At 36.2% G+C, this 25,471-nt stretch overlaps 1 protein-coding gene across 1 annotated transcript in view; it reads right to left on the bottom strand.

Moving 5' to 3' along the window:
* The window catches only part of CCBE1 (collagen and calcium binding EGF domains 1), a 376,897-nt gene that overhangs the window by 48,304 nt on the left and 303,122 nt on the right, over positions 1–25,471 (bottom strand). The window contains exon 3 of the mRNA XM_044664510.1: positions 2,640–2,692. Within this exon, the coding sequence (XP_044520445.1) occupies positions 2,640–2,692 (53 nt within the window). The remainder of the gene's footprint in view (positions 1–2,639; positions 2,693–25,471) is intronic.

Genomic DNA, 25,471 nt, shown 5'->3' with positions numbered 1-25,471 from the left:
TCTATTGGATGTCCATAAACATGTTATGTTGAAATCTGGGCAACAGACATTCTTCATCTATTTGGTCTTTACAGTGAAGATGAACAGGCCAAATTCCTGTGATTAGAGATCTCTTTTAGGAAGTTCTGAAATGTTCAAGGTTTTGATGCAATCAACAGACTGCCATCCACAAATAGCACCTGGAGGACCTCATCATTGGCAGGGAATACTGCTTTGACCTGGACTCTGCATTGGATCTCTCATCAGAGAGGTTAATATTTTGGGGGAGCACAAATTTCCCCATTTTATGTCTCACCTGATGTTTCTTCTTTGACTTACTTGCCAAATACAGAGAGATGACTGCCAAAGGCAACACTGGGGTATAGTATAAACTCTTCGGTAATATCTTTCAAAGAGGCATAACAGGCAGTTTTGAATAATATCATGTCATAAGGCAGTGAGGGGCAGGATAAGTTTAAGGAAACCATAGCAAGCTAGTCAGCTAAGCAAAGTCATTTCTGGAGGACTAAGGGATAAATATAGGAGGATTACAAAGATAAGAAAAGTGCAAATTAGTCATTATAACAAACTTTCCTTCATCAAAGACAATGGAAACAACATGCTTGGACTCTTATGTCACGAATCTGGATGTGTTTATAAGGGATGCAGAAATGTCACCATAGAGAACAAAGACAAGAAAAGCAGGCAGATTGGTCCAAGTACATATAAAGGAGATCCGTGCTGGAGACAACATGATTGTAATCAGGTTGAAGAACTGACATACAAGGTATCTGAAGGAGGAGAAGGTAGCAAAGGCATTGGAAAAAATCTTGGCCTTTATTAACACTGAAAAAACCTACATGCTTATCATATATGATGTCTTTATGGGAGCCATTTACAAATGAATTGTGGGTATCCTTAAAAAGGGCATTAGAAGGGAAGAAACTGTCTTTCATAAGCAACATGCAGCAATGAGCCATGTTTACCATTTTACAATTAACTGAAAGATGTAGAAATTTTAAGACCCCATTTTAATTATTATTCATTGATTATAAAAAGCATTTTAGGGGCAGCTGGGTAGCTCAGTGGAGTGAGAGTCAGGCCTAGAGACAGGAGGTCCTAGGTTCAAACCCGGCCTCAGCCACTTCCCAGCTGTGTGACCCTGGGCAAGTCACTTGACCCCCATTGCCCACACTTACCACTCTTCCACCTATGAGACAATACACTGAAAGTACAAGGGTTTAAAAAAAAAGCATTTTAGTCAATAGAACAAAAAAAGCTATCTTATAGGCTGAAAACAGCACAACAAGGAGTCTCTCATTCATAAATCAGTCATTCAAGACTCCCTATAAGACATAACAATAGAAATAATCTGATTCAATAACCCCTTGATATCAGGAAAGATATATATACATATATATATAATAAAAGTTTCATTATGTAACCAAGCAGTCCTATTACTTAGATTTCATCTTTTTAAAAAAATTCTTACCTTCTGTCTTAGAATCATTACTACTAGTTGTTGTTTTTTTAAACCTTGCCTTCTGTCTTGGAACCAAGGTAGGCAATGGGGGTTAAGTGGCTTGTTCAGGGTCACATAACTAGGAAGTGCCTGAGGCCAGATTTGAACCCAGGACCTTCCATCTCTAGGCCTGGCTCTCAATCCACTGAGCCACCCAGCTGCTCCCCAATACTATTACTTTTAAGGTAAAAGAGTAGTAGGGGCTAGGCAAATGGGGTTAAGTGACTTGCTAGTAAATACTTGAGGCCAGATCTAGTCAGGTTCTCCCAACTCCAGGTTTTACTCTCTACCTACTGTACCACCCAACTGCTTCACTTAGATTACATCTTAAAGCTCCTATTAATAGGAAATAGGGATGGTGATAGGGGACCGGCCTAGAGATGGAAGGTCCTGGGTTCAAATTTGGCTTCAGATACTTCCTAGCTATGTGACCCTGGGCAAGTCACTTAACCCACATTACCTACCCCTTACTATTCTTCTGCCTTAGAACCAATACATAGTATTGATTCTAGGATGAAAGGTAAGAGTTTTTTTAAAAAAAGGAAATGACGGCTTAATATTAGAAAAGTATTTCTAGTCATTTTATTTATAATTGCTGCAAATCCCAGAAATAATATATACATACATTTCTGTGTATACACACACACACAGATAGATATATATGTATATATATAATATATATTCATACACATATATTTTATTGTTTGGTTGTTTCCAGTTGTATCTGATTCTTCATGACACTATTAAAGGTTTTCTTGGTTAAATTTACAGGAGTGGTTTGCCATTTCCTTCTCCAACTCATGTTATAGATGAGGAAACTAAGGCCAATAGGGTTAAGTTACTTGCCCAAGGTCACATAGTTAGGAAGTATCTGAGGTCAGATTTGAACTCAGGAAGATGAATCTTCCTGACTCTAGATCCAGGGCTATATTCACCTTGTCACTTAGCTGCTCACAGTCAGTGGCATAACATCAGATTCAGAGAGGGATATTAATACCCTCCACCAAAAAAACCCAAATCAACCCCCCCAAATAATCTTTCTCTCTACTATATACATATATATACATATATGTAGGTATTTCAAATGATTTATAGTGATTAAGTCCAATGGCTTTGAGCTTTGCTTGAAATTCCATACCTTCTGGGATGCACTGTCCAAGGACAAACTTATAACCCTTGCAGCACCTTTTCCTAGAAAACAAACAACAAGAATGGTATTAAATAAGGCAATACCTAGAGTTACAATGATATTCTTTTTATCAGACTTTATCTTAGGAGGGATCTCTCGAGATCCAAAGGCAAAAAGCCTTCAACTGCTAACTGATTCCTTCCTCTCTGGTAATGAAATCTTCAGCTCTGGCACACAGACTCCTGTCAGCTCTGCTCCACTTAGAAATCTTTCTGCTCCCTTGCCTCTTAAAGAGACAGAGGGAGAGCTTAAGAAAATCCCTTTAACACTAAAAAGGAATTATCTCCCACAAAGTCTTTGTGCTAAATGAAGAAATAAGTATTGTTCTGGTAGGTCAAAGAGTAAAGGGTACATTAACTTTAACATAACAGTAGACCTTAAGAACTTCATTTAATCTCATTGAAGCCTCTGTTTCCTCATCTTTAAAATATGCAAGTTGGACTGGATGCCTTCTAAGGTATTTCACCTCTAAATATAAAATTCAATTATCCTCTTAATACTAGGATTACTCTCCCTATTAAGACTGTAAAAATAATACCTTCCAAATCTTTGAATTGAGTATATTGGCTAGAATTCTCACCAATACCTGCATTAAAGAAACATTTATTGAACCTTACAAACTTGGAACTTTAGGATTAGAAAGGAATCCAGAAAGCATCTCCAGTCCACTCATTTTACAGATGAGGTAGCTGAAGCTCAGGGAAAGAAAGTTATTTACTCAGTTTACTTAATGGTATAAATGAGATTAGAAATGAAGTCTTTTATTTCCTGGCTTAGTGTTTTTTTTTAAACTATATTACTATGCTCCCCAAACATAAATTATAGAATAGTGTCTAAACTATCCAAGTTTATAAATATGTTTGAAGCAGTCTTCCAGTTAATGATTCTGGAAATTTAAATAAAATGGTGGTCCTTGCCCTGTATTTATTTTTCTAATGCCCTGACTAAAGAAGTTCGCTCCCTTTTCCTTATGATTTTCTCTTTTTATTCTTTATATACTCCCTGAATCCTTGCCTCCTCAAACCTAACACTACTGCTACCTTTTTTCTCTTGTCCTCATTAATTTATTCCCCTTCCTACTTTCTCACTGGTGTAGCATTTTTTCTAGTCCTCCATCATCTCTTTTAGCCCTCTAAAATTTATTCCCTTGAAAGGAGCAGAGCCAGAAGAACATTGTAAACAGAGACTGATACACTGTGGTAAAATTGAATGTAATGGACTTCTGTACTAGCAGCAATGCAATGATCCAGGATAATTCTGAGGGACTTATGGAAAAGAATGCTACCCACATTCAGAGGAAGAACTGCAGGAGTGGAAACACAGAAGAAAAACAACCACTTGAACACATGGGTTGATGTGGACATGGGTGGGGATGTAGACACTAAATGACCACACCAATGCAACTATCAATAATATGTAAATAAGTCTTGACTGATCACACATGTTAAAACCAGTGGAAATGTGCATTGGCTATGGGCGGGTGGGGAGGGGAAGATGAATCATGTAACCATGGAAAATTTTTCTAAAAAATAAAAATTAAAAATAAATAAACAAACAAATAAATAAATAAATACCAAAAGAATTATGATTCTTTTTTAATACCCTCCAGGACATATTAGTTATTCTTGTGCTCAAGCAATTCCATCAGGAACAAAAATCCCTTTTTTTGGTCCTCTGTAAGTACTTACATGCTGATTGCTATTATAGATAAGCAATGAAGCTGAGAAAAAGAAGATATTGTTATCTGCTGGCTTTCTGATAGCTTATCCTATCTGACTTCTGACTGGTTATCATTTATTATTGTGAGCTAAAACATGTCATTTTATTGGATGAGTTGAAAAATAATTATTCCCTTCCCTTCCACTCAGTGCCTCATACACTGATGCAATGACCCCTTCTCTGGTTACCCCTCTGACACTTTATCCATCTGTGTTACTCTTTGGCTTTAAGGGCCAGAGATACTCCAATACATCCCCTTCCCTTCATCAGAGACTCAATTACTTCTTTGGGGAGTAATCAATAGGCATAACCCAAAATGAACTCCTGAATCCTTCTAACTACATGGGCCAGGAGAAGGACAGATAGTCAAGCTGAGGGTATTGAGCAGTACATCTGTTTAAAATATGTTTTGATGTGGTTAAATATGAAATCACAGAATTTCTGGATTGGAAGATACTTTTTTCTTTCATCAAAGGACCTTTATTGAATACAATATTTATTGTTGATAAAGAATACATTTAATATTTCTGGTTTATTTTTGTTTTTGTAAAGGTGCCATACACAGATGAAAAAATATGTATACTCTCTTCTATTCCTATTGAATAGGCCACAGAGATCTATTATATAATGCATTGAAAGAGACTTTAGAAATTGTCTAATCCAACCTGGAAATGGTCAAGAATTCCTTCTACAAGTCCAATGAAATGGTCATCCAGCCTATGCTTAAAGATATCCAAGGAGGAGGAACTCATCACTCTTTGAAACAGTCCATTCCATTTTTGGACAACTCTAACTGGTTTGAATCTTTCCTTTTATCAAGACAAAATCTTCTTTGTCACTTGCAGTCATTTCTTTTAGTTCTGCCTTATGAGCCAAGGTACATCAATTACAATCCCTTTCTCACATAACAATCCTTCAGATATTAGAAGGCAGCTTCCATGATTCCCATCTCTTCTTCGCTTAAGTTATCTCTTCTCTAAAATGGATGTCCTGGAGTTCCTTCAACTAATCCTCTGCTATTTTTAAAAATTACAAACATATAGCATTTCAACTGCATTATAGAACAAATCTAGTTGAGTGGGCTAGCCTAAGAGCCTAATCATCACTTACAACATGGTGTCCGTGAGAAAATGCTTCTTCAGTTTAGTTTGATAGAGTTGACAAAGCTACTTATAAGTTAGGAGCCATTTATACTAGATGAGAGAAAACCAGGTCATACCAAATCTGTGAAAGACATAGAAAGTGGAATCCAAAGGGATATTATAACTCTTCAGTAGTTTTTCTTATCCTACCTTAAGAAGTGTCCCTATTCAGGTTGTGGGACATGGAAACCTCACTATAAAAAAGGCAAAACTTGGGTTCCTGAGGGCAGCTGGATGGCTCAGTGGATTAAGAGCCAGGCTTAGAGATGGGAGGTCCTAGGTTCGAATCTGGCCTCAGACATTTCCTAGCTGTGTGACCCTGGGCAAGTCACTTAACCCTCATTGCCTAGCCCTGTAACAAATAAAATTAATAAAGAAGGATATATTTAAAAAGAGATTAGGGTTTAAAAAAAAAACACAAAAAAACTTGGGTTCCTTAATGAAACAGTCAGCACTTGGGTTGTTATTACATTTTGAGAAAGATAAGAACTAGTCTGAGCCCGAGCTCTTAAAGGGTTCAAATTGATAGTTGCTTTTCTCTCCAGGAAGATTATTCTGAATCTTTATTCAGCATATTTTATTAGGCCTTGGGGGAAAAACCATATTGTTCCTCTCCAAATGCTCTGCAAGACATTTTCTTGAGGATGTGGCAGTATCCAACTTTCTGATGAGTAGTTTACATTTCCCATTAGAACTGACTTATTGACATCAAAAGCCAAATTTTGATTTTTCTATGACAAAAGATCCCTTCTTTGTGGTTTAAAATAATTTTTATGTTAGTGAAAGATGCTAGAGTTTCCATCCCAAGAGTTTCTTACATTAATGAAATCATGGGTCTGCCCTTTCATCTCCTTACAACTCTACCACCAGCCCACCCTTAGGATCTACTTTTTAATTTTACCAACATGAAGTTCTCTGATTGGTTCCCAATAGTCTAAACATACAACAAGAAGAATGGATATGGACTTAATAAATTGTTCATTTTAAGTTTATGATCATTGCTTACTGCTGTACTCAGGGTGTCATACAAGAAGGATTGTGGGGAAAAGAACAGGACTTTTAAATGATCTGAAACTGACTCTTTAGCTTTATAAGAAAGAAAGACAGGATGGGAGAGGAACAGATGTTTCTGATACTCAACTCAAGAATCACATTTAAACATATGGTTCTATTTGTCTTTCTATTTTGAATTCCATTACTAAGGTATGGGCCTCTGAGATGTCTGATAGCATTCTAAAGTCAATAGGAATGGATACAATCTTTCCAGGCTCCTTCTCCATGAAGGATACCCCTAAAGTCAAGAGCCTCGTGACCCTTTTGAACATCTGAAAGCTTGGGACTGTCAACACCATGAAGCCAGAAATAACCTGCCATTGGCCTTTCTTATGAAATTAAATTAAAATGAAGTGATTTGATCTGTTTTCAAAAAGCTGCGGAATTCTGTCAAGAGAAGAAGCTCTGGACTCAAGAACTGACCATATGGGCTTTAATTTAAATGACTGTGCAGCAAAAAATTAAGTCCCCTTTTATTTCCTCTTAATTGTATAAACTGACTCCAGTGCAATGATCAAGAGGTGCAAATCAGTGATTCAGACCCATTCCCTGCAGGACTGACCCATGGTTCATCATAATAGATCATTATTTTGCATGTTTAACATCCATCCATTGCAAGGAACTATTTAAAATAAACAATGTATTATTCCAAACTATGGAAAAATAAACTTTGGCTTCATATTTTATACAGTTTCAAAGATTAGCTACAACATAAATTATCTTTAATGAAGTTTAGACAGCTCGAGCAAAAGCTTTGCCTTGCTATGCAAACATTGGTCCTCATTAGACTTCACTACAAACACTGCTGTGGGATGTTATCTTCAAGAAAAACAAATCCAGGAGGAAAAAATTCATAGGTGGATTTAGGCAGAGACCATTCCTAAACTTCAGCTTAGTTTATCAATGTAGACACTCTTCCCCAATTCACAGCGAAGGAGCAGAGGGTGCTTAGCTAGCTCTTGCCAAGGGAGAGAAACATCTGCTAATCAGGAGAACTCAAAGGGGTTTTCCTCAAGCTTCCCAGAGGACTAGGACACATCCCCACAAAGATAAGCAGAAGCACTGAAGCCCAGAAACCATACCCTAGAGTATATGTGTCCCTGGGAGCTTTTGGAAAAGAAAACAAGACAGAGGAAGTGAAGATAGCACACAGAGAAATCAACATCAGGTTGCTTGGTGATCCCATGTTATCAGCCATCACTGTTCAGCCATATCTGACTCTGTGTGACTCTATTTGGGGTTTTCTTGGCAAAGGTATTGAAGTAGTTTGCTATTTCCTTCTCCAGCTCATTTGACAGATGAAGGAATTAAGGCAGATAGAGTTAAGTGACTTGCCTAGAGTCATATAGCTAGTAAGTGTCTGAGACTGGATTTGAACTCAGATCTTCCTGACTCCAGACCCGGCAGTCTATACAATGCACCATTTAGCTGCTCTAGATCATAGTAGGTGCTTAGTAAATCTTTATTGATTGATTCCAATCCAGACCAAAACTGATTATTACTACTGTATAGCATTTAGCCTCATTTTAGAATTCTCTCTTTGGTTTACATTGTTGTAATTACTATGTATTTCATTTTTCTCTTTCTGCTTATTTAACTTTTAATCAGTTTATATAAGTCTTTCCATGTTGTCTGAATTCCTCATCTTCATTGTTACTGTTGTTGTTTTTTTTAAACCAGAGCTGTGATTTCATCAGTGTAGGCAGCTCCTGATGAGGGATTTCCTCTACAAAAGCAGGTGCTCACCTCCCCTGTAACTTAGTCTGAGAGGGTTACCTGGGGGCACTAAGGGGTTAAGTGATTTTAACTGCATCATGATGTTGGTATGTCAGAAGGTGTATTTAAACCCGTGTCTTTCAGATTCCGAGGTCAGCTCTCTATTCACGATGCCAGGCCCCAATAATCTTCTATTATATTTGTACTGTATACCACTGTTTGTTGAGTCATTCTCTAATTGATGGGCTCAGTTATGGGCTACTAAAGAAAGTATTGCTATGATATCATGCTATAAGACCTTTCAATATTTAGTTTCCTTAGATTATATGATGAAATTTCCAACTTTAAAATTTCTTTTTAATTTCTAGATTATTTTTATATTTTTACAGTTAATTATTTTTACAATTTTTACAATTTTATTCCAGTAACAAATCTACACATAAGTTTTCAAGGGTTACATGATTCATGTCGTTTCTCTTTCCTCTCCCCTCCTCTCTCCTGTAGTTGACAAGCGATTCCACTGGGTTTTACATGTTTTATCACTCAAAACCTATTTCCATACAATTTCAAAAAATTTTGAGGGGTGGTTGAATCAGTTAAACTCTATTAACTTGTCTTCTTGCAGAGCTTTCAACATTATCTATTTTAGTCTTTTGTCATCTTTGCCAATTTTCTACTTGAGGTAAAACCTAAAAATGTTTTAATGTACATTTCTTCTATTGAAGATTTGGAGAAATCTCTTACTTAATTGATAAGAATTTTTCATTCTTCCTTAGAGAAGTATTGGTTCTCTCAGAATGCATAATTTCCTTCAAGGTTCAGTCCAAGTGCCAGTTTTTACTTAATGCCTATTTTGATCTCCCCAATTATTTGTGCTCCCCATTTTGAAATTATTGCATTGAAAATATTGTATATATTTTGTGTACATGTTGCTTCCTCTCAACAGAATGTAAACTCTGAGGGCAGAGACTTTTATTTTTGCTTTTTATTTGCAGGCCCTAGTGTAGTGCTATGCATATAGTTAAATGCTTAATAAGTGCTTGTAGAATAAATAAGCCCACAAGGGAAGGTGAGTACTGGAGGCTATACGATTCTGAGTATTGCAGAATCACTTCCTAAGATGTTTGGAAGAGAAGAGAATGCTAAATACTTCGGGGAAAAAGACAATAGACATTATTACTGAGAAAGGCAATCAAGAGAATATCACTGGGGCAACTGGGTAGCTCAGTGGAGTGAGAGTCAGGCCTAGAGACAGGAGGTCCTAGGTTCAAACCCGGCCTCAGCCACTTCCCAGCTGTGTGACCCTGGGCAAGTCACTTGACCCCCATTGCCCACCCTTACCAATCTTCCACCTATGAGACAATACACCGAAGTACAAGGGTTTAAAAAAAAAAGAGAGAGAGAATATCACTATTACTAACCCAACTGTCTTCTTTCCTATCACCACAAAATCTTTGTTAGAATAATCTAAACGTAATACATACATATATTTCTCTCTCTCTCTCTCTCTCTATATATATATATATATATATACATATATATATATATATAATTTGTTAATCAAGGACTTTCTTGATGATTTTACAAATTTCCACAGCAGACCATGACAACATAATTGTGATTATTGTTTATAGATTACAGAAAAGTTCAAAACACTGCCTTAAGCACCCCAAAAATATTTCTAAGGTCTATGCCAGTCATCAAACATTTTTTGAAAGAATCAACAAGAGATCATTTTGATTCTATTATTAATACCAAGCAGGAATGGAACAATATGTCCTCACAAGATTATTTGCCACTGTCATGGAAGTTATCATAAAAATGAAAAGGTTTTTTTTTTTTGCTTTAGATGGTGAGATTCTCCACATATAGATAATTTTGGGTGACATTGGGGTGATGCCCTAAGCTAGCATTGGCAAAGGTTTTCAAGTTCGTGTGCACAGATTGTGACTTCAAGCAGTCCGTGAGCCCTCTGCATTATCCCAAAGAGCAAAGGGGGAAGTACTTGCTTTGGGCAGCTGGATAGAGGGACAGGGCATGGAAAAATGTCCTTGGATGCTGGGAAGAGGGGGACCAGGAGCAGCTCCTGGAGTGTTGACTCTGCACATGTATTGATATTTCACCAATGCTGCCTTAAGCTCTAAGATATTTCAGAGCCTCCTAAATGTAATCCATAATCACTCTAAAGAATTTAGCTTAACTACCCCTCCCAAAGAAAAGCCCAGGGGATGAAGGCTTTCTATAACTGGATAGATAGTACATAGAGTATGTGTACAGGGCATACTACAGATGGACAATGATCTAGAACCAGAGTTGAATAGAAGGAAGAAAATGGGCAGGATGGCTTTAGGGAAAATTGTCCAATGCATTTTTATTAATCCCAAACTTACAGAAGCTAAGTGTAACGTATTAAAATCAATATTCTTTTTATGATGTTGTATGACTATTAGTCATAGAATACTACAATCTTTGAAGAGTTAAAATTGAGGGTCAGCCAATGGGTAGTGAAATCAAGTCCAGTAAATTACAAGTAGGCTACATTAAGTCACCAATGAATAACTGCAAAGGATAGAGGGTTTAAGAGATATTACTATAGAGGCATAGGACCAGAAAATGAGTCAGGCTAGTCAATAATTCATGGACAAGCCATATGATCCATGGGGTTCCATATAATTTTTAAGCCCTTATCTTCTTTCTGTCTTAGAATCAATACTGTGTATTGGTTCCAAGGCATAAATGTGATAAAGGCTAGGCAATGGGGGTTAAGTGACTTGCCCAGGCTCATACAGCTAGGAAGTGTTTGAGGTCAGATTTTTGAACCCAGGATTTCTCATCTCTAGGTCTGGTCTCAATCCACCAAGCCACCTAGCTGCCCCCTCTTCCCATACAATGTTAATAGATCTCAAGGAAACCCTCCCACAACTGGAGTAGATGCTCTGAATAGAATTTAAGAATTTTGGGGGAAACATGGGTAAGAGATGCCCAAGATGAGAAGGAATGGGGGGGATTGTAATCTGCACCACTGGAGAGATTTATCCAATCCCAGAAACACTGGAGCATCCAAAATTATGAACTTAATAATAAAAACAAACTTTCAAATGTACAATCAAAATTAAAAAATACACATGAAATTGTAAAGTTTGTTATGGATAATTTGTTTTCTGTATATATTGATTTAAAATAACCCTTTTTTCTTTCTTAGAATCAATATTATGTATTTGTTCTAGCAGAAGAGTGGTAAGGGCTAGGCAATGGGAGTTAAATGATTTGCCCAGAATGACACACTCAGGAAATAGCTGAGGCCAGAGCTGAATGCAGGACCTCCTTTTTCTAAGCCTGGCTCTTATTCCACTGAATCACCTAGCTGCTCCCATATATATTAATTTTAACAAGAAAATATATATTCCATTGGCTTCTAAAATCTCTTATTTTTATTGTATGCATTTCTAGATTGTATTAGCTATAACAATTAATTAAGTTCTAATCTATGTGTATATTATTGCTGGTTCTGCCTTTTTCACTTTATTACCTGACATGTATCTCCCTCTATTTCTTTGCATCCTATGTAATTATTATTCCTTATGACACAATAACATTCTTCTCCATTTTGCTATCTCAGTTTTTAAGACATATTCCATAATCTTTTTTGTTTTTCTTCACTGATAATGTTTTTATGAATATATTTGCATGTATACACACACATACACGCACACATACTTGGGATTAGCATATGGAATCCCTGACAGAATGGGTGGATGAGAACAATTTGTTCCACAGGCCATGATGATGGCTGAAGTGGGTGCTGTGGAGCACTCAGAGCTTATTCAGACATCAAAGATGCCCAAGTCATCCATTGCTTCCCAAGCCATCACCAGTCCTCCTGACTTTTGTCTTGTCACTAGACTTGGAGGACTCAGGATAAGAATGAGTTGTGCAATTCTGCCTTACTTAAATCCAATTCCCAGGCAAGTCAAAACATCACTTGTGCTATCTTTGGCTCAGGACAAAGAACAGAACAGCATACATACATACACACAGATGGACCTTTCCCCCTTCTCAATAGTAACTTTAGAATATAGTTCTAGAAGTGGACTTAGTGGGCCAAATGTTATGAACACATTTTTAGCTCTTGTAGATTGCCATTCAATTCAAAAGGCATGTAGGCAGCAGGAATCAGGAAGACTCGTTTTATGAGTTCAAATCAGGCCTTAGATACTTAGTGGCTGTGTTACCTTGGAAAAGTCATTTAACCCTGTTTGCTTCAGTTCTTCATCTGTAAAACAAGCTAGAGAAGGAAATGGCAAATTACTCTAGTATCTTTGTCAAAGAAAACCTCAAATGAAGTCATGGAGAGTTGGATGCAACTGAGAAATGGCTGAACAACAAACTATGTGCTAGACATTGTACATTGGAAACATGAAGACAAAATGAAGCAATCTTTGGCCTCAATTGGAAGATTTGGGAATGACTTCCTATAAGAGATGGCACTTGAATTGGGATGGGGATGGGGCAGCTTCTGCCATATTGCTTTCCAAAAAAATATTTCACTAGTTCCCAGATCCTTAATTATTATGATAGTATGACTATTTCTTTATAGTATAGCCAACATTGAATTTCATTGCTTTTGATAATCCTTGCCATTTTGGTGGATGTGAGATGGTACCAAAGTTGCTTTAATTTGAATTCCACCGATTATTTAGTAATTTTAATAATTTTTCTGGTGGATATTAATACCATATTTCTTTTTAGAACAATCTAATCATACCCTTTTGCAAACTATTATGGAATGGATCTTATTTCTTATATATTTGTATAAATTCTTTACCACGTAGCTATGCCAGGTTTTTTTCCCAGACATCCTAATCAATTTATTTCTTTTTCATTAAGGATGAATTGCTTTTTCAAGTATAAATCTCTCTTTATATAATCAACTCCATCTATTTCTCTCACAATTTCTTCTATTTGTTAGATAGTATTTCTTTCCTTCTCACAAATAGGAAAAGTCTATCACCTCTGCTTTTCCCTCCTTATTTTTTTTTATTAATTTTAAAGCTACTAGATCCATGTGGATTTTATTATACTATATAGTTTAAGGTGTGTAATTTTTAAAATTCTTTTAAATAGTATGATAATGCCACCCCAAGCTTGGGTCTGTTTTTGTTCATTGATGAAATTGAGAACTGATATAAGCCAATGATTGGGAAGGAGGGAATGAAAGTTGAATAATGGAATGAAGGACAATCTCTCTGATGTTTATTTGATGTTTTTCAAAGGTAGCTGAAAGCTATGCTTTAGTAGTTTAAGTTGGTTTCCTCTACCTTTCTGGGCATACAATAGAATGTGGCCCTCTTCCCTGTCTGAGGTACAAACTTGGGCTTAGAGTCGTAAACGTTTTTTGCTTTTAGCTTAATACTCAGGCATTCTCCTTGTATATTAAGAAAATCACCATTAGTTTTACAATTACCTGACTTAGCTCTAGTAATATCGACATCTTTTACTATTTCTCAGCCTGTTTCATCAATTGACTTTCAGTGAAACTTTTACTATATGAGATTTTTCCTATTTGAGAAAATAAAGGAAATACTCCAAATAAAGGAGGTTACGTATCTCACCTTCCCTTCACCTCCATTCAGATCTATAGCACTCCTATATAGAGAATCTACCAAGTCCAGATTATTCATTTGACCTAAAGAACTATTCTCCAAGGAAGACTGACAGCCCATTAAAAAAAACTCAGAATTGATGAGGAAAAATGAGGACACTAATACACTGCTGGTGGAACTGTCAACTGATCCAACCATTTTGGAGGGCAATTTGGAATTATGTTCAGATAGCTATAAAACTGTGTATACCCTTAGATCCCGAAAGACCATTGCTGGGTCTATTTCCCAAGGACATCATGGAAAAAGGGAAAAAACCTATATGTTACAAAATATTTATAGTGGTGCTCTTTGTGGTGACAAAAAAAACCCCTGGAAATTGAAGGGAAGTCCATCTATTAGGGAATGGTTGAACAAATTGTGGTATATGATTGTGTTGGAATACGACTGGCACCATAAGAAACAAATAATCACGCTCATTTTTTAAAAAAAATTTGGAAAGAACTACATCAGATAATGAAGAATGAAACAAGTAGAACCAAGAGAACATTATATATAGTTATGGATTTAATATTTGAAGAATAACTTGTGAATATTCACCTCCAGAGAATGAACTGAAACATGGAAACATGAAAGACATAATCTACATATACACATATGTTTGCTGGATGATGCCTTTTATGATGGGGGAGAGGCAGGAGAGGTTGTGATACCTAGAAATAAATTATACTAATAAAAATACCCCCCCATAATCTAGCAGATTTTCAAGGTAAAGTTTATTGCTAAACAAAACAAAACTATGTCCATTTCCAATGTAAGCTCAAGGACAGCTTTTAGAATAATATTGTTTCCTCATATCCAGGACAAACCAGTTGCTCTATGAAGTTTTCTGAGAATTAAAAAGCTATAGTATCCATTTAAAAAAATTACATTCTCTAATAAGGCCAAATACAGGTTTAAGAAGGAAGTAGTAAGGCACAATCAAAGATAATTTCTCATGCAATTACTCTAGAACAGTGATGGCGGACCTTTTAGAGACGGAGTGCCAGGCCCCCCCGCCCCCCCAGACAAAATACCGTGCCCCTCCTACCCACTGAGTGTTTGGCATGCCAAGGCCCCCTACTTACTCCACACAGGGGAAGGAGAAAGTGTTCCCATTGGGCTGCTGGGTAGAGGGATGGGTGAAGTGAGGAATGTCCTTAGTGCAGGTGAAGAGCGGGAGGAGAATGGCCCAAGTGCTCTGCTCCCCTCCAGCTCTGCCTCCCATGAGTTGCCCACTTTACCTCTTGTGCACTCCCATTGGGATGCTGGGCAGTAGGGTGGGTGATGTGAAAAAAAGCACAGTGAAGAGGGAGAGGGGAGTGCTCAACTGAGTCCCTCTGCCTTTCTAGTAATGAATGGACTCTGGGAAAACTCGGAGGGATGGGGTGTGTGTCCACAGAGAGAGCTCTGTGTGCTAATTTTGGCATATGTGTCATAAGTTCATCATCATTGCTCTAGAATGATGTCTTTAAAAAATTACCTTGCTAGAAGAAGGAATACAGTCACATCAATACATGACTAATGGAGATGTGAATTTTTCTAACCATTCTGAAAAGTAATTTGGAATTATGTTTTTTAAGTGACTAAAATATCACCTGGAGATCAAAGATAGAATGAAAATCTTTTAAATATCAAAATATTCATAGCAATAACCCTGAATGTGAATGGGATGAACTTGTCCACAAAAAGGAAGTAAATAGCAGAGTAGATTAGAAACTAAAATCCTACCATATGTTGTTTACAAGAAACACATATGAGGCAGGTGGACACACACAAGTTTAAGGTCAAGGGCTTGAGCAAAATCTTCTGGGTGTCAAATGAGAAAAAGAAGGCAGGAGTGGCAATTATGATTTCTGACAAAGCCAAAGTAAAAATAGATATGATTAAAGAAGACAGGGAAGGTCATTACATCCTGATTAAAGGCAGTATAAACAATGAGGAAATAACATTGCTCAATATGTATGCACCAAGAGGCATAGAATCCAAATTCATAAAGGAGAAACTGGCAGAGCTCAAGAAGGAAATAGATAGTAAAACCATACTAGTGGGAGATCTAAATATTCCTCTTTCAGATCTAGATAAATCAAACCAAAAAATAAATAAGAAAAAGGTAAGAGAGATGAATGAAGTCCTAGAAAAATTAGATTTAATTGATATGTGGAGAAAAATAAATAGGGACAAAAAAGAATACACCTTCTTTTCAGCTGCACATGGTACATTCACAAAGATTGACCATGTAATAGGGCATAGAAACATTGCAAACAAATGCAAAAGAGCAGAAATAATAAATGTAACCTTCTCAGATCATAATGCAATAAAAATAATAATTAGTAAGGGCACCTGGACAGGCAAATCAAAAACTAATTGGAAATTAAATAATATGATTCTTCAAAACCAGCTAGTCAAAGAAGAAATCATAGAAACAATCAACAATTTCATTGAAGAGAATGACAATGATGAGACATCCTACCAAACTCTGTAGGATGCAGCCAAGGCAGTACTCAGGGGGAAATTTATATCCTTGGGTGCATATATTAACAAATTAGGGAGGGCAGAGATTAATGAATTGGGCATGCAACTTAAAAAATTAGAAAGCGAGCAAATTAAAAATCCCCAGATCAAAACTAAACTAGAAATACTAAAAATCAAGGGAGAAATTAATAAAATCAAAAGTAAAAGAACTATTGAATTAATAAATAAGACTAGAAGCTGGTATTTTGAAAAAACAGATAAAATAGACAAAGTACTGGTTAATCTAATAAAAAAAAGGAAAGAAGAAAACCAAATTGACAGTATCAAAGATGAAAAGGGAGACCTCATCACTAATGAAGGGGAAATTAAGGCAATCATTAAAAACTATTTTGCCCAATCATATGGCAATAAATATAGAAATCTAGGAGATATGGATGAATATTTATAAAAATACAAATTGCCTAGATTAACAGCAGAAGAAATAGAATACCTAAGTAATCCCGTATCAGAGAAAGAAATTGAACAAGCCATCAAAGAACTCCCTAAGAAAAAAGCGTCAGGGCCTGATGGATTCACAAGTGAATTCTATCAGACAGTCAAAGAGCAACTAATCCCAATACTATACAAATTATTTGATATGATAAGCAAAGAAGGAGTCCTACCAAATTCCTTTTATGACATAAATATGGTACTGATTCCAAAGCCAGGGAGATCAAAAACAGAGAAAGAAAACTACAGACTAATCTCCCTAATGAATATAGATGCAAAAATCTTAAATAGAATACTAGCAAAGATACTCCAGCAAGTGATCAAGAGTATCATTCATCATGATCAGGTGGGATTTATACCAGGAATGCAAGGATGGTTCAACATTAGGAAAACCATCCACATAATTGACCATATCAACAATCTAACAAACAAAAATCACATGATTATCTCAATAGATGCTGAAAGAGCCTTTGACAAAATACAGCACCCATTCCCATTGAAAACCCTGGAAAGTATAGGAATAGAAGGACTTTTCCTAAAAATAATAAACAGTATATACCTAAAACCATCAGTAAGCTTCATACGCAATGGGGATAAATTAGAAGCCTTTCCAATAAGATCAGGAGTGAAACAAGGATGCCCATTATCACCTCTATTATTTAACGTTGTACTAGAAACACTAGCAGTAGGAATTAGAGAAGAAAAAGAAATTGAAGGTATCAAAATAGGCAATGAGGAGACTAAGCTATCACTCTTTGCAGATGATAAGATGGTCTACTTAAAAAATCCTAGAGAATCAACTAAGAAGCTTGTAGAAATAATCAACAAGTTTAGCAAAGTTGCAGGAGTCAAAATAAATGCACACAAATCATCAGCATTTCTATATATATATTTCCAACACATTAGAGCAGCAAGAGGTAGAAAGAGAAACACCATTTAAAATCACCCTAAACAATATAAAATACTTAGGAATCTATCTACCAAAACAAACACAGCAACTATACGAAAACAACTACAAAACACTTTCCAAACAATCAAAACTAGATCTAAACAATTGGAAAAACATTGAGTGCTCATGGGTAGGATGAGCTAACATAATAAAAATGACCATTCTACCCAAATTAATTTACCTATTTAGCACCATACCTATCAAACTACCAAAAAGCTTTTTTACTGAATTAGGAAAAACCATAACAAAGTTCATCTGGAATAACAAAAGATTGAGAACATCAAGGGAAATAATGAAAACAAATGTGAAGGAAGGGGGCCTAGCAGTACCAGATATTAAACTGTACTATAAAGCAGCGGTCATCAAAATGGTATGGTACTGGCTAAGAGACAGAAGGGAGGATCAGTGGAATAGACTTGGGGTAAGTGACATCAGCAAAACAGTGTATGATAAACCCAAAGAGCCCAGCTTTTGGGACAAAAATCCACTATTTGACAAAAACTGTTGGGAAATTTGGAAAACAATATGGGAGAGATTAGGTTTAGATCAACATCTGACACCCTACACCAAGATAAATTCAGAGTGGATGAATGACTTTAATATAAAGAGGGAAACTATAAATAAGTTAAGTGAACATAGAATAATTTACTTGTCAGATCTCTGGGAAAGGAAAGATTTTAAAACCCAGCAAGAGTTAGAGAACATTACAAAATGTAAAATAAATGATTTTGATTATATCAAACTAAAAAGTTTTTGTACAAACAAAAACAATGTAGCCAAAATCAGAAGGGAAATAACAATTTGGGAAAAAACCTTTATAACAAAAAACTCTGACAGGGGTCTAATTACTCAAATATACAGGGAGTTAAACCAATTGTATAAAAAAAAGCCATTCCCCAATTGATAAATGGGCAAGAGACGTGAATAGGTAATTTTCAGACAAAGAAATTAAAAGTATCAATAAGCACATGAGAAAGTGTTCTAAATCTCTAATAATTAGAGAAATGCAAATCAAAACAACTCTGAGGTATCACCTCACACCTAGCAGATTGGCTAAAATGATAGAAGGGGAGAGTAATGAATGCTGGAGGGGATGTGGCAAAACTGGGACATTAATGCATTGCTGGTGGAGTTGTGAACTGATCCAACCATTCTGGCTGGCAATTTGGAACTATGCCCAAAGGGCTATAAAAGAATGCCTGCCCTTTGATCCAGCCATACCATTGTTGGGTTTGTACCCCAAAGAGATCATAGATAAACACACTTGTACAAAAATATTTATAGCTGCACTTTTTGTGGTGGCAAAAAACTGGAAAAGGAGGGTATGTCCTTCAATTGGGGAATGGCTGAACAAACTGTGGTATATGCTGGTGATGGAATACTATGGCACTCAAAGGAATAATAAACTGGAGGAATTCCATGTGAACTGGAAAGACCTCCAGGAATTGATGCAGAGTGAAAGAAGCAGAGCCAGAAGAACATTGTACACAGAGACCAATACACTGTGGTAAAATTGAATGTAACGGACTTCTGTACTAGCAGCAATGCAATGACTCAAGACAATTCTGAGGGATTTATGGTAAAGAACACTACCCACATTCAGAGGAAGAACTACAGGAGTGGAAACAGAAGAAAAACAACTGCTTGAGCACATGGGTTGAGGCGGACATGATTGGGGATGTAGACTAGAAACTACCACACCAATGCAACTATCAACAATTTGGAAATAGGTCTTGATTAATGACACATGTTAAAACCAGTGGAAATATGCATCAGCTGTGGGGGGGGAGGGAAGTTGGGGGTGTGGTGAAGGGGAAAGTAAGAGCATGAATTATGTAACCATGTTAACTTTTCTAAAAAATAAATATTAATAAATGTTCAAAAATATATTCATAGCAATATTCTTCAGCAAATAGCTGGGAACAAAGTAGGTGCCCATTGATTACAAAATGGCTTAACAAATCATGGCACACTAATGTAAGAGAATAGTATTAAGCTACAAGAAAAAAAATTATTGTGAGGGTCTCAAATAAACATGGAAAGACTTATATGAACTGATATAAAGTAAAGTAAGCAGATTCAGAGAAGCAAACAAAAAAAGCCATGCAAATGGAACAAAGAATAAATGAAATAAAGTGAAATGTAAAAAAGTGAAAAATAAATAAATTAAAATGAATGAATGCTATGCTATTATTGTAACCAATTTTGGCTCTAAAGAAAGAATGAGAAAAACGTTTCTCTTCTTTTCTTAGAGAGAAAGTCTAGGAAAAGGATGTTGCCTATGTCAATGTATGTGCTAAATGTGTCAGTTAGCTTTGCTTAATATACTACTTTAAAATGTTTACTAGAAAGAAGGGTTTTGGGCAAAGTGGGGTAAGGGAGGTGTATTCAGAATTTAATATGTTTTAAAAACCTTCAAACTCTCCTACTTCTCTGACTTTTTTCCTTTCCTTTCTCTTCTACTGCTTTCTTCTCTTTGTTCTAACTCATAAAGAAAATATTTTGCAATGTTCTGCCCTCAGACCTCTTATCTTTTATTTCTATATTTTCTCCTTTGGCAATCTGATTAACTCCCAGATCTTCAACTCTTTCCTTTACATATATGATTCCAAAACCTTTATCTACAATCCTAACTTACCTTCTCTTCCCCACTCCAATGCAACCTTCACACCACTTCTAGACTTTTCTTCCTCAGGTGATACTGTCATGTCATTCCTTTGGTCAAAATTTTTCCAATGGTCCCTTATTATGGCTTATGTAAAATTCAGATTTGTTGGTCTAGCATTCAAGGTCTTCCACAAGGTAGTGTCATTCTATCTTTTTAGTTTTATACCACTTACCTCAATTCTAGCCAGACTGGATTGCTTTTCATCTCTATTATGGGTTCCATGTTAGCCTCCCTCTTTGCTTCCTTATCTCTTTATTTCCTATATAGCTACACTCATTTGGATTTCTCCATCATGACCCCAGGAGTAGCTAAGTGGTGAAGAGGATAGAGCACTTGGGCTTGGAATCAGGAAGACACATCTTTCTGAGTTCAAACCTGGCCTCAGTCACTTGCTAGTTGGGTGATCCTGGGCAAGTCATTTAACCCTGTTTGCACAAGTTCCTCCTCCTTATAACGAGCTGGAGAAGTAAATGGCAAACCACTCCAATATTTTTGCCAAGAATCCCGACCTCCACAAATGGTATCATGAACAAATGAACAACAATAATCATGACCCCAGGAAAGTTATTATCAGAAACCTTATCAACTCACAAGATCACATCAACTTTAGTACTCACATCTCATCAGTACCTTCTTCCCCTCTGATTGGAGAGTGAAATGAAAAGATTCTCCAACAACTTCCATTAAGGAGTGTACCCAAGCCAACCATCTCTTCGTTTTCTTATAATTTGGGCTTCTTAACCATGCTCCATCACTTTTCCTCCCTTCATTCCAACCCCTTTTGGCTTCTGTTTGTGTGTTGTCTTCTGTTAGATTGGAAGCTCTGTGAGGTCAAGGTCTGCTTCCCCCCCCCCCCTGCATTTTCCCCCTTTTCTACACATTTCCTGGCATATAGTAAGAACTTTATAAATGTTTGTTGACTGACATCTTAAATGTTGTCTCTTCTTGTCTATAAAATTCCTCACCTCAAATCCATGAAACCCTGATTGCCCAATTGATAATGGCCTTGTCCCCAGGGATTCACATAATATTGTGCCCATTTCTTATACATTTAATATATAATATTGTGTATTAAAGTTATATGTATATCTATGTTATACTCTTATCAGCCTGTAAGCTCCTTGAGAGCAGGGATCCTGTTTTAGCCAAGGTTTATATCTCACCCAGAGCTGAACATTAGTGATGTTTGTTAAATTGGATAATATCCAATCCAGCCCATTCATTTTACAGATGATTTCCCTCTCACTAGCCATAGATTACAATAATCAGTCTGAATCTCTGGCTCATTTCTTTTGGAGTCTGTCTCTTCCTCAGATGGAATAGATTAATTTGTTAAAAATATATAAATACTCTATTAGGAAGTGAGCAAGGGATGCTGCCTTTTGGCTAAGTTGAATTCAAGCTGGACCAGTCCCAATGGTGTTAAAAACATGCATAACTGTGAAATCCCAAATGTAACCCTAAGTCCCCAAAGGCAAATGGATGTATCTTTTCTTGACCTTGAACATGTCCTCAATCATATTTCACAATGACTAAACTACTCCCCTAATATGCTACAGGATCAGAAAATAAATAAAAAGATCTTGATCAACTGATTTTTCTGTCTAGTTTTGACATCTATTCATAAAAGATTTAGCAATGGGAAATGGATTCTCATGATTGTATCTCAGAGTTTCCAACCGCTTTTCCCCATTCATTCAGCAATCCAGCAAAATAATTTTGCCCAGAGGCAAGAGTGGCATGGTCACTCAATTTCAGTCACTATCAATGTCAGCTTCTGGATTACCTGGACCATAAAACAAGAGCAAATTCAAATTGCTGATAAGGCCAGTTTCCTGCCTTTTGATGCTTTTATACCAGCTACTAATTTGCATGCCAATCACTCAGTTGTCTGGAACCAATTTTATGGTTTTCTGAGAACCACATTCCTTATGTGTCTGTCAAATGACAAAATAATTCTGGGAGTCCTGCATACTAGCTTTGACAATGATTCTGCCAAGATTTCATTTACAGGAATTCTGGATTTGGAAATTTTCCCTATAGGATCTCTCTGTCTCTTTCTCTGTTCCCTCCTCTTTAATTCTTTCTGCCTGTTTCTATCTATCTTTCCATTTATTTGCCTCTGTCCTCTCTATTTCTTTCATTATGTTTCTATCTCTCTCTATTTCTGTGTGAATAAACTTTTGAGTGAAAGAGGAAAACATCTGGTCCAACTTGTTTATTGCTACAACCTTGTAATATTAAATGGAAGTCTTTGATATCATTCTAGGGGGAATTTCCCATAGTCAGTGTTGCTAACTATTTAATAATCAACCATTCACTTATTATCTACACTCTAGAGGATCAACATTCTAGGGAGAAAGATCCTAGAGCTGAAAATAATCATTTCCTTTTAAATCTCTTTTGACCCTCAATCACTGAATAAACTCAGCCTTACTCTGACCAGATTCACAATTGGAATGGTGCAATCAGGGAAAGAAGAAGGTTAAGGTAAAATGAAGGTAGCACCAATTTTTTAATTTGATATTTTAATTGGTTCCACGTGTTTTTACATTATAGTTATCCATGGATATACTTCATCCTCTTCAACTCAGTAATCCATCCCTTTTAAAGGGATTAATTAAATTAATTAAAAATTTTGGTCACTTTTCTTACATAATTCTAAATTGTTTCCCTGGATGGTTGGATCAATTCACAGCTTTGCCAATAGTGCTTTTGATCCCCATAGACCTTCAACAATGACTATTTCCATCTTTTGTCATTTTAGCCAATTTTTTGAATGTGTGAAATCTCAGTTGTTTTAATTTGCATTTCTTTTAATAATAGTGATTTGTAGCATTCTTTAATATGATTATTGAAAGTTTGCAATTCTTCCTTTGAAATCTGTTATGATCCTTTATTCACTTACCTACTTTGTTAAATATGTTTGTTTTAGTTCCCAATATATCCTGGATAACAAATTTTTATCAGATATTCAATGCAAAATTCCTCATACCACCTCTCCTAGGTGATAGTTTCCTCTTTATTCTCAATTTCACATCAATTTTGCTTTGTGCTTCCAAGCTACAATTAGCTACTCAAGTCACTGGAATCTGAAAAAACTCAACTCACACTTTTGAGAGAAGCTTCTCCCTTAGTAATAGGCCCTAACCAGTCTAGCCACTTTACCTTTCCTGGGAAAACAAAGCATGATATGTTTCTTGGTTGGAGAGACTGTAGCAATTAAAATTATCTCAAGAGAGTGATATTCTTAATTTTAAAGTAATTTATTAATTGACCAGTCATTTCATCCTAATTGTGGTCAAATGACCTCTCAAGATCATCATAAGACAAATGGAAAAACCTGGACCAGGTACAAATACACATTTTTGGGAACTCATTATTTAGCCCCTCCCTTGAATATCCCAAGACATCATTAATTGGTAATTAAGAGGTTGCCCTTCAGACCCTCAGCCATTCCTCAAACTGATAGGTGAGAATTGTGGAGGAATGGTATTACAGAACTTTTCTTGTCAGCCTCTGTCTGGGAAAGGACCACATTCCTTAGGACAAAGAGAATGCAAAAAAATCTACAGACTGAATGGAGCCAGGGAGACCTGACTCAGGAATTCTCCCTAATATAGCCTTAATAATCCAGAACCCTGATATAAAAATAATCCAGTATATAAAAAATTCTCACAAGATAAAGAGAAAGTTCTCAAGCAAAAAGAGAAAAAAATCAGCCCTTTGCTCTATTCAAGACAAAATCCCAAATGGAAATCAAATGATTTACAAAACTGCCTAAAGACTTATTAGTTAGAATACTTTTATGAATAACTTAACTAATAAAAAAATTAAACAAACAAAAAACAGTAAATCTGATTGCCAGATTTGATATGCCTTCTTTCTCCTCTGTAGAGGTGCATGGGTTGTCCCCTCATGCCTGGTCTGCATTCTTACCTTCAGAAACTGATCTTCCTTTAAGGTTTGTCCATGTGGCACCCCCTTTTATTCTCAGTATCTAAGAGGACTTTCCCAATTTCTCCCTCTCTCACCCCTCATTCCCTAACTTTATACATATTATATCCCCTTATATTACATGTTGATGGCAGGGATCATTTTGTTCCTATCCCCATATGCCCTGTACCCAGCACAGTATTTTGCATGGCGTAAAAATTTAATAAATATTTGTTGGATTACCAGTCAAGTCAATCAATAAACACACTAAATACCTAACTATGTCCCGGGCACTGTGCTAAGAGATTGTACTGAATTATAGTAAAAGCTAAACAGTGCCTTTGAGCCTCAGAGACAGTAATGAGCACAGACTTGGAGGCACAGTAAAACAATGACATAGCTATTGCAAAATTAATTCCAGACCCAAATTTCCATTGATACTTGGACCAAATATTCTAATCAGCTACACAGTCCTATGATACCTTCAATAATATCCCCATATCTTGTAAATCTGAGGGAATGCTTTTTCTTGGAATCAGTAATTCTATCCACTACAAAATATCTGATCAATCAATGACTTAAAATTGAAAACAGCCCTTGTAGACGATCTGCTACTAATTGTTTAGAATCCGCATGGAGCATTTAGAGCAAAATCACTAGATTATGCATTAGAGCTGCCAGAGATCTTCAAAGTTATATAGTTCAATTTTTTGTTATCCCAAATGAAGACATGAAGACCCAGAAGTTAAAGGATTTGCCAAATGTCCCACGAGTAGTAAGTGGCAGTTAAGATTTGAACTCAGGTCCCTGAGACTAAATTCAGACTATGTTCCCCTGTACTAAATTCCTTCCTTCTATTAAACTTTTTTTCATTTAATTAATAAGCATTTTCTCTCTCCTACTTTCCACCATTGAGAATTTAAAAAAAAAGGAAATGATTGAAACTGTAATGGTGGGGCACCAGGGATGTTATTATTATTATTAAAATGTAATCT

Source organism: Gracilinanus agilis, chromosome 1 (assembly GCF_016433145.1).
Source record: "Gracilinanus agilis isolate LMUSP501 chromosome 1, AgileGrace, whole genome shotgun sequence".
Lineage (NCBI taxonomy): Eukaryota > Metazoa > Chordata > Mammalia > Didelphimorphia > Didelphidae > Gracilinanus > Gracilinanus agilis.
This window is presented reverse-complemented; position numbering and strand designations above follow the sequence as displayed.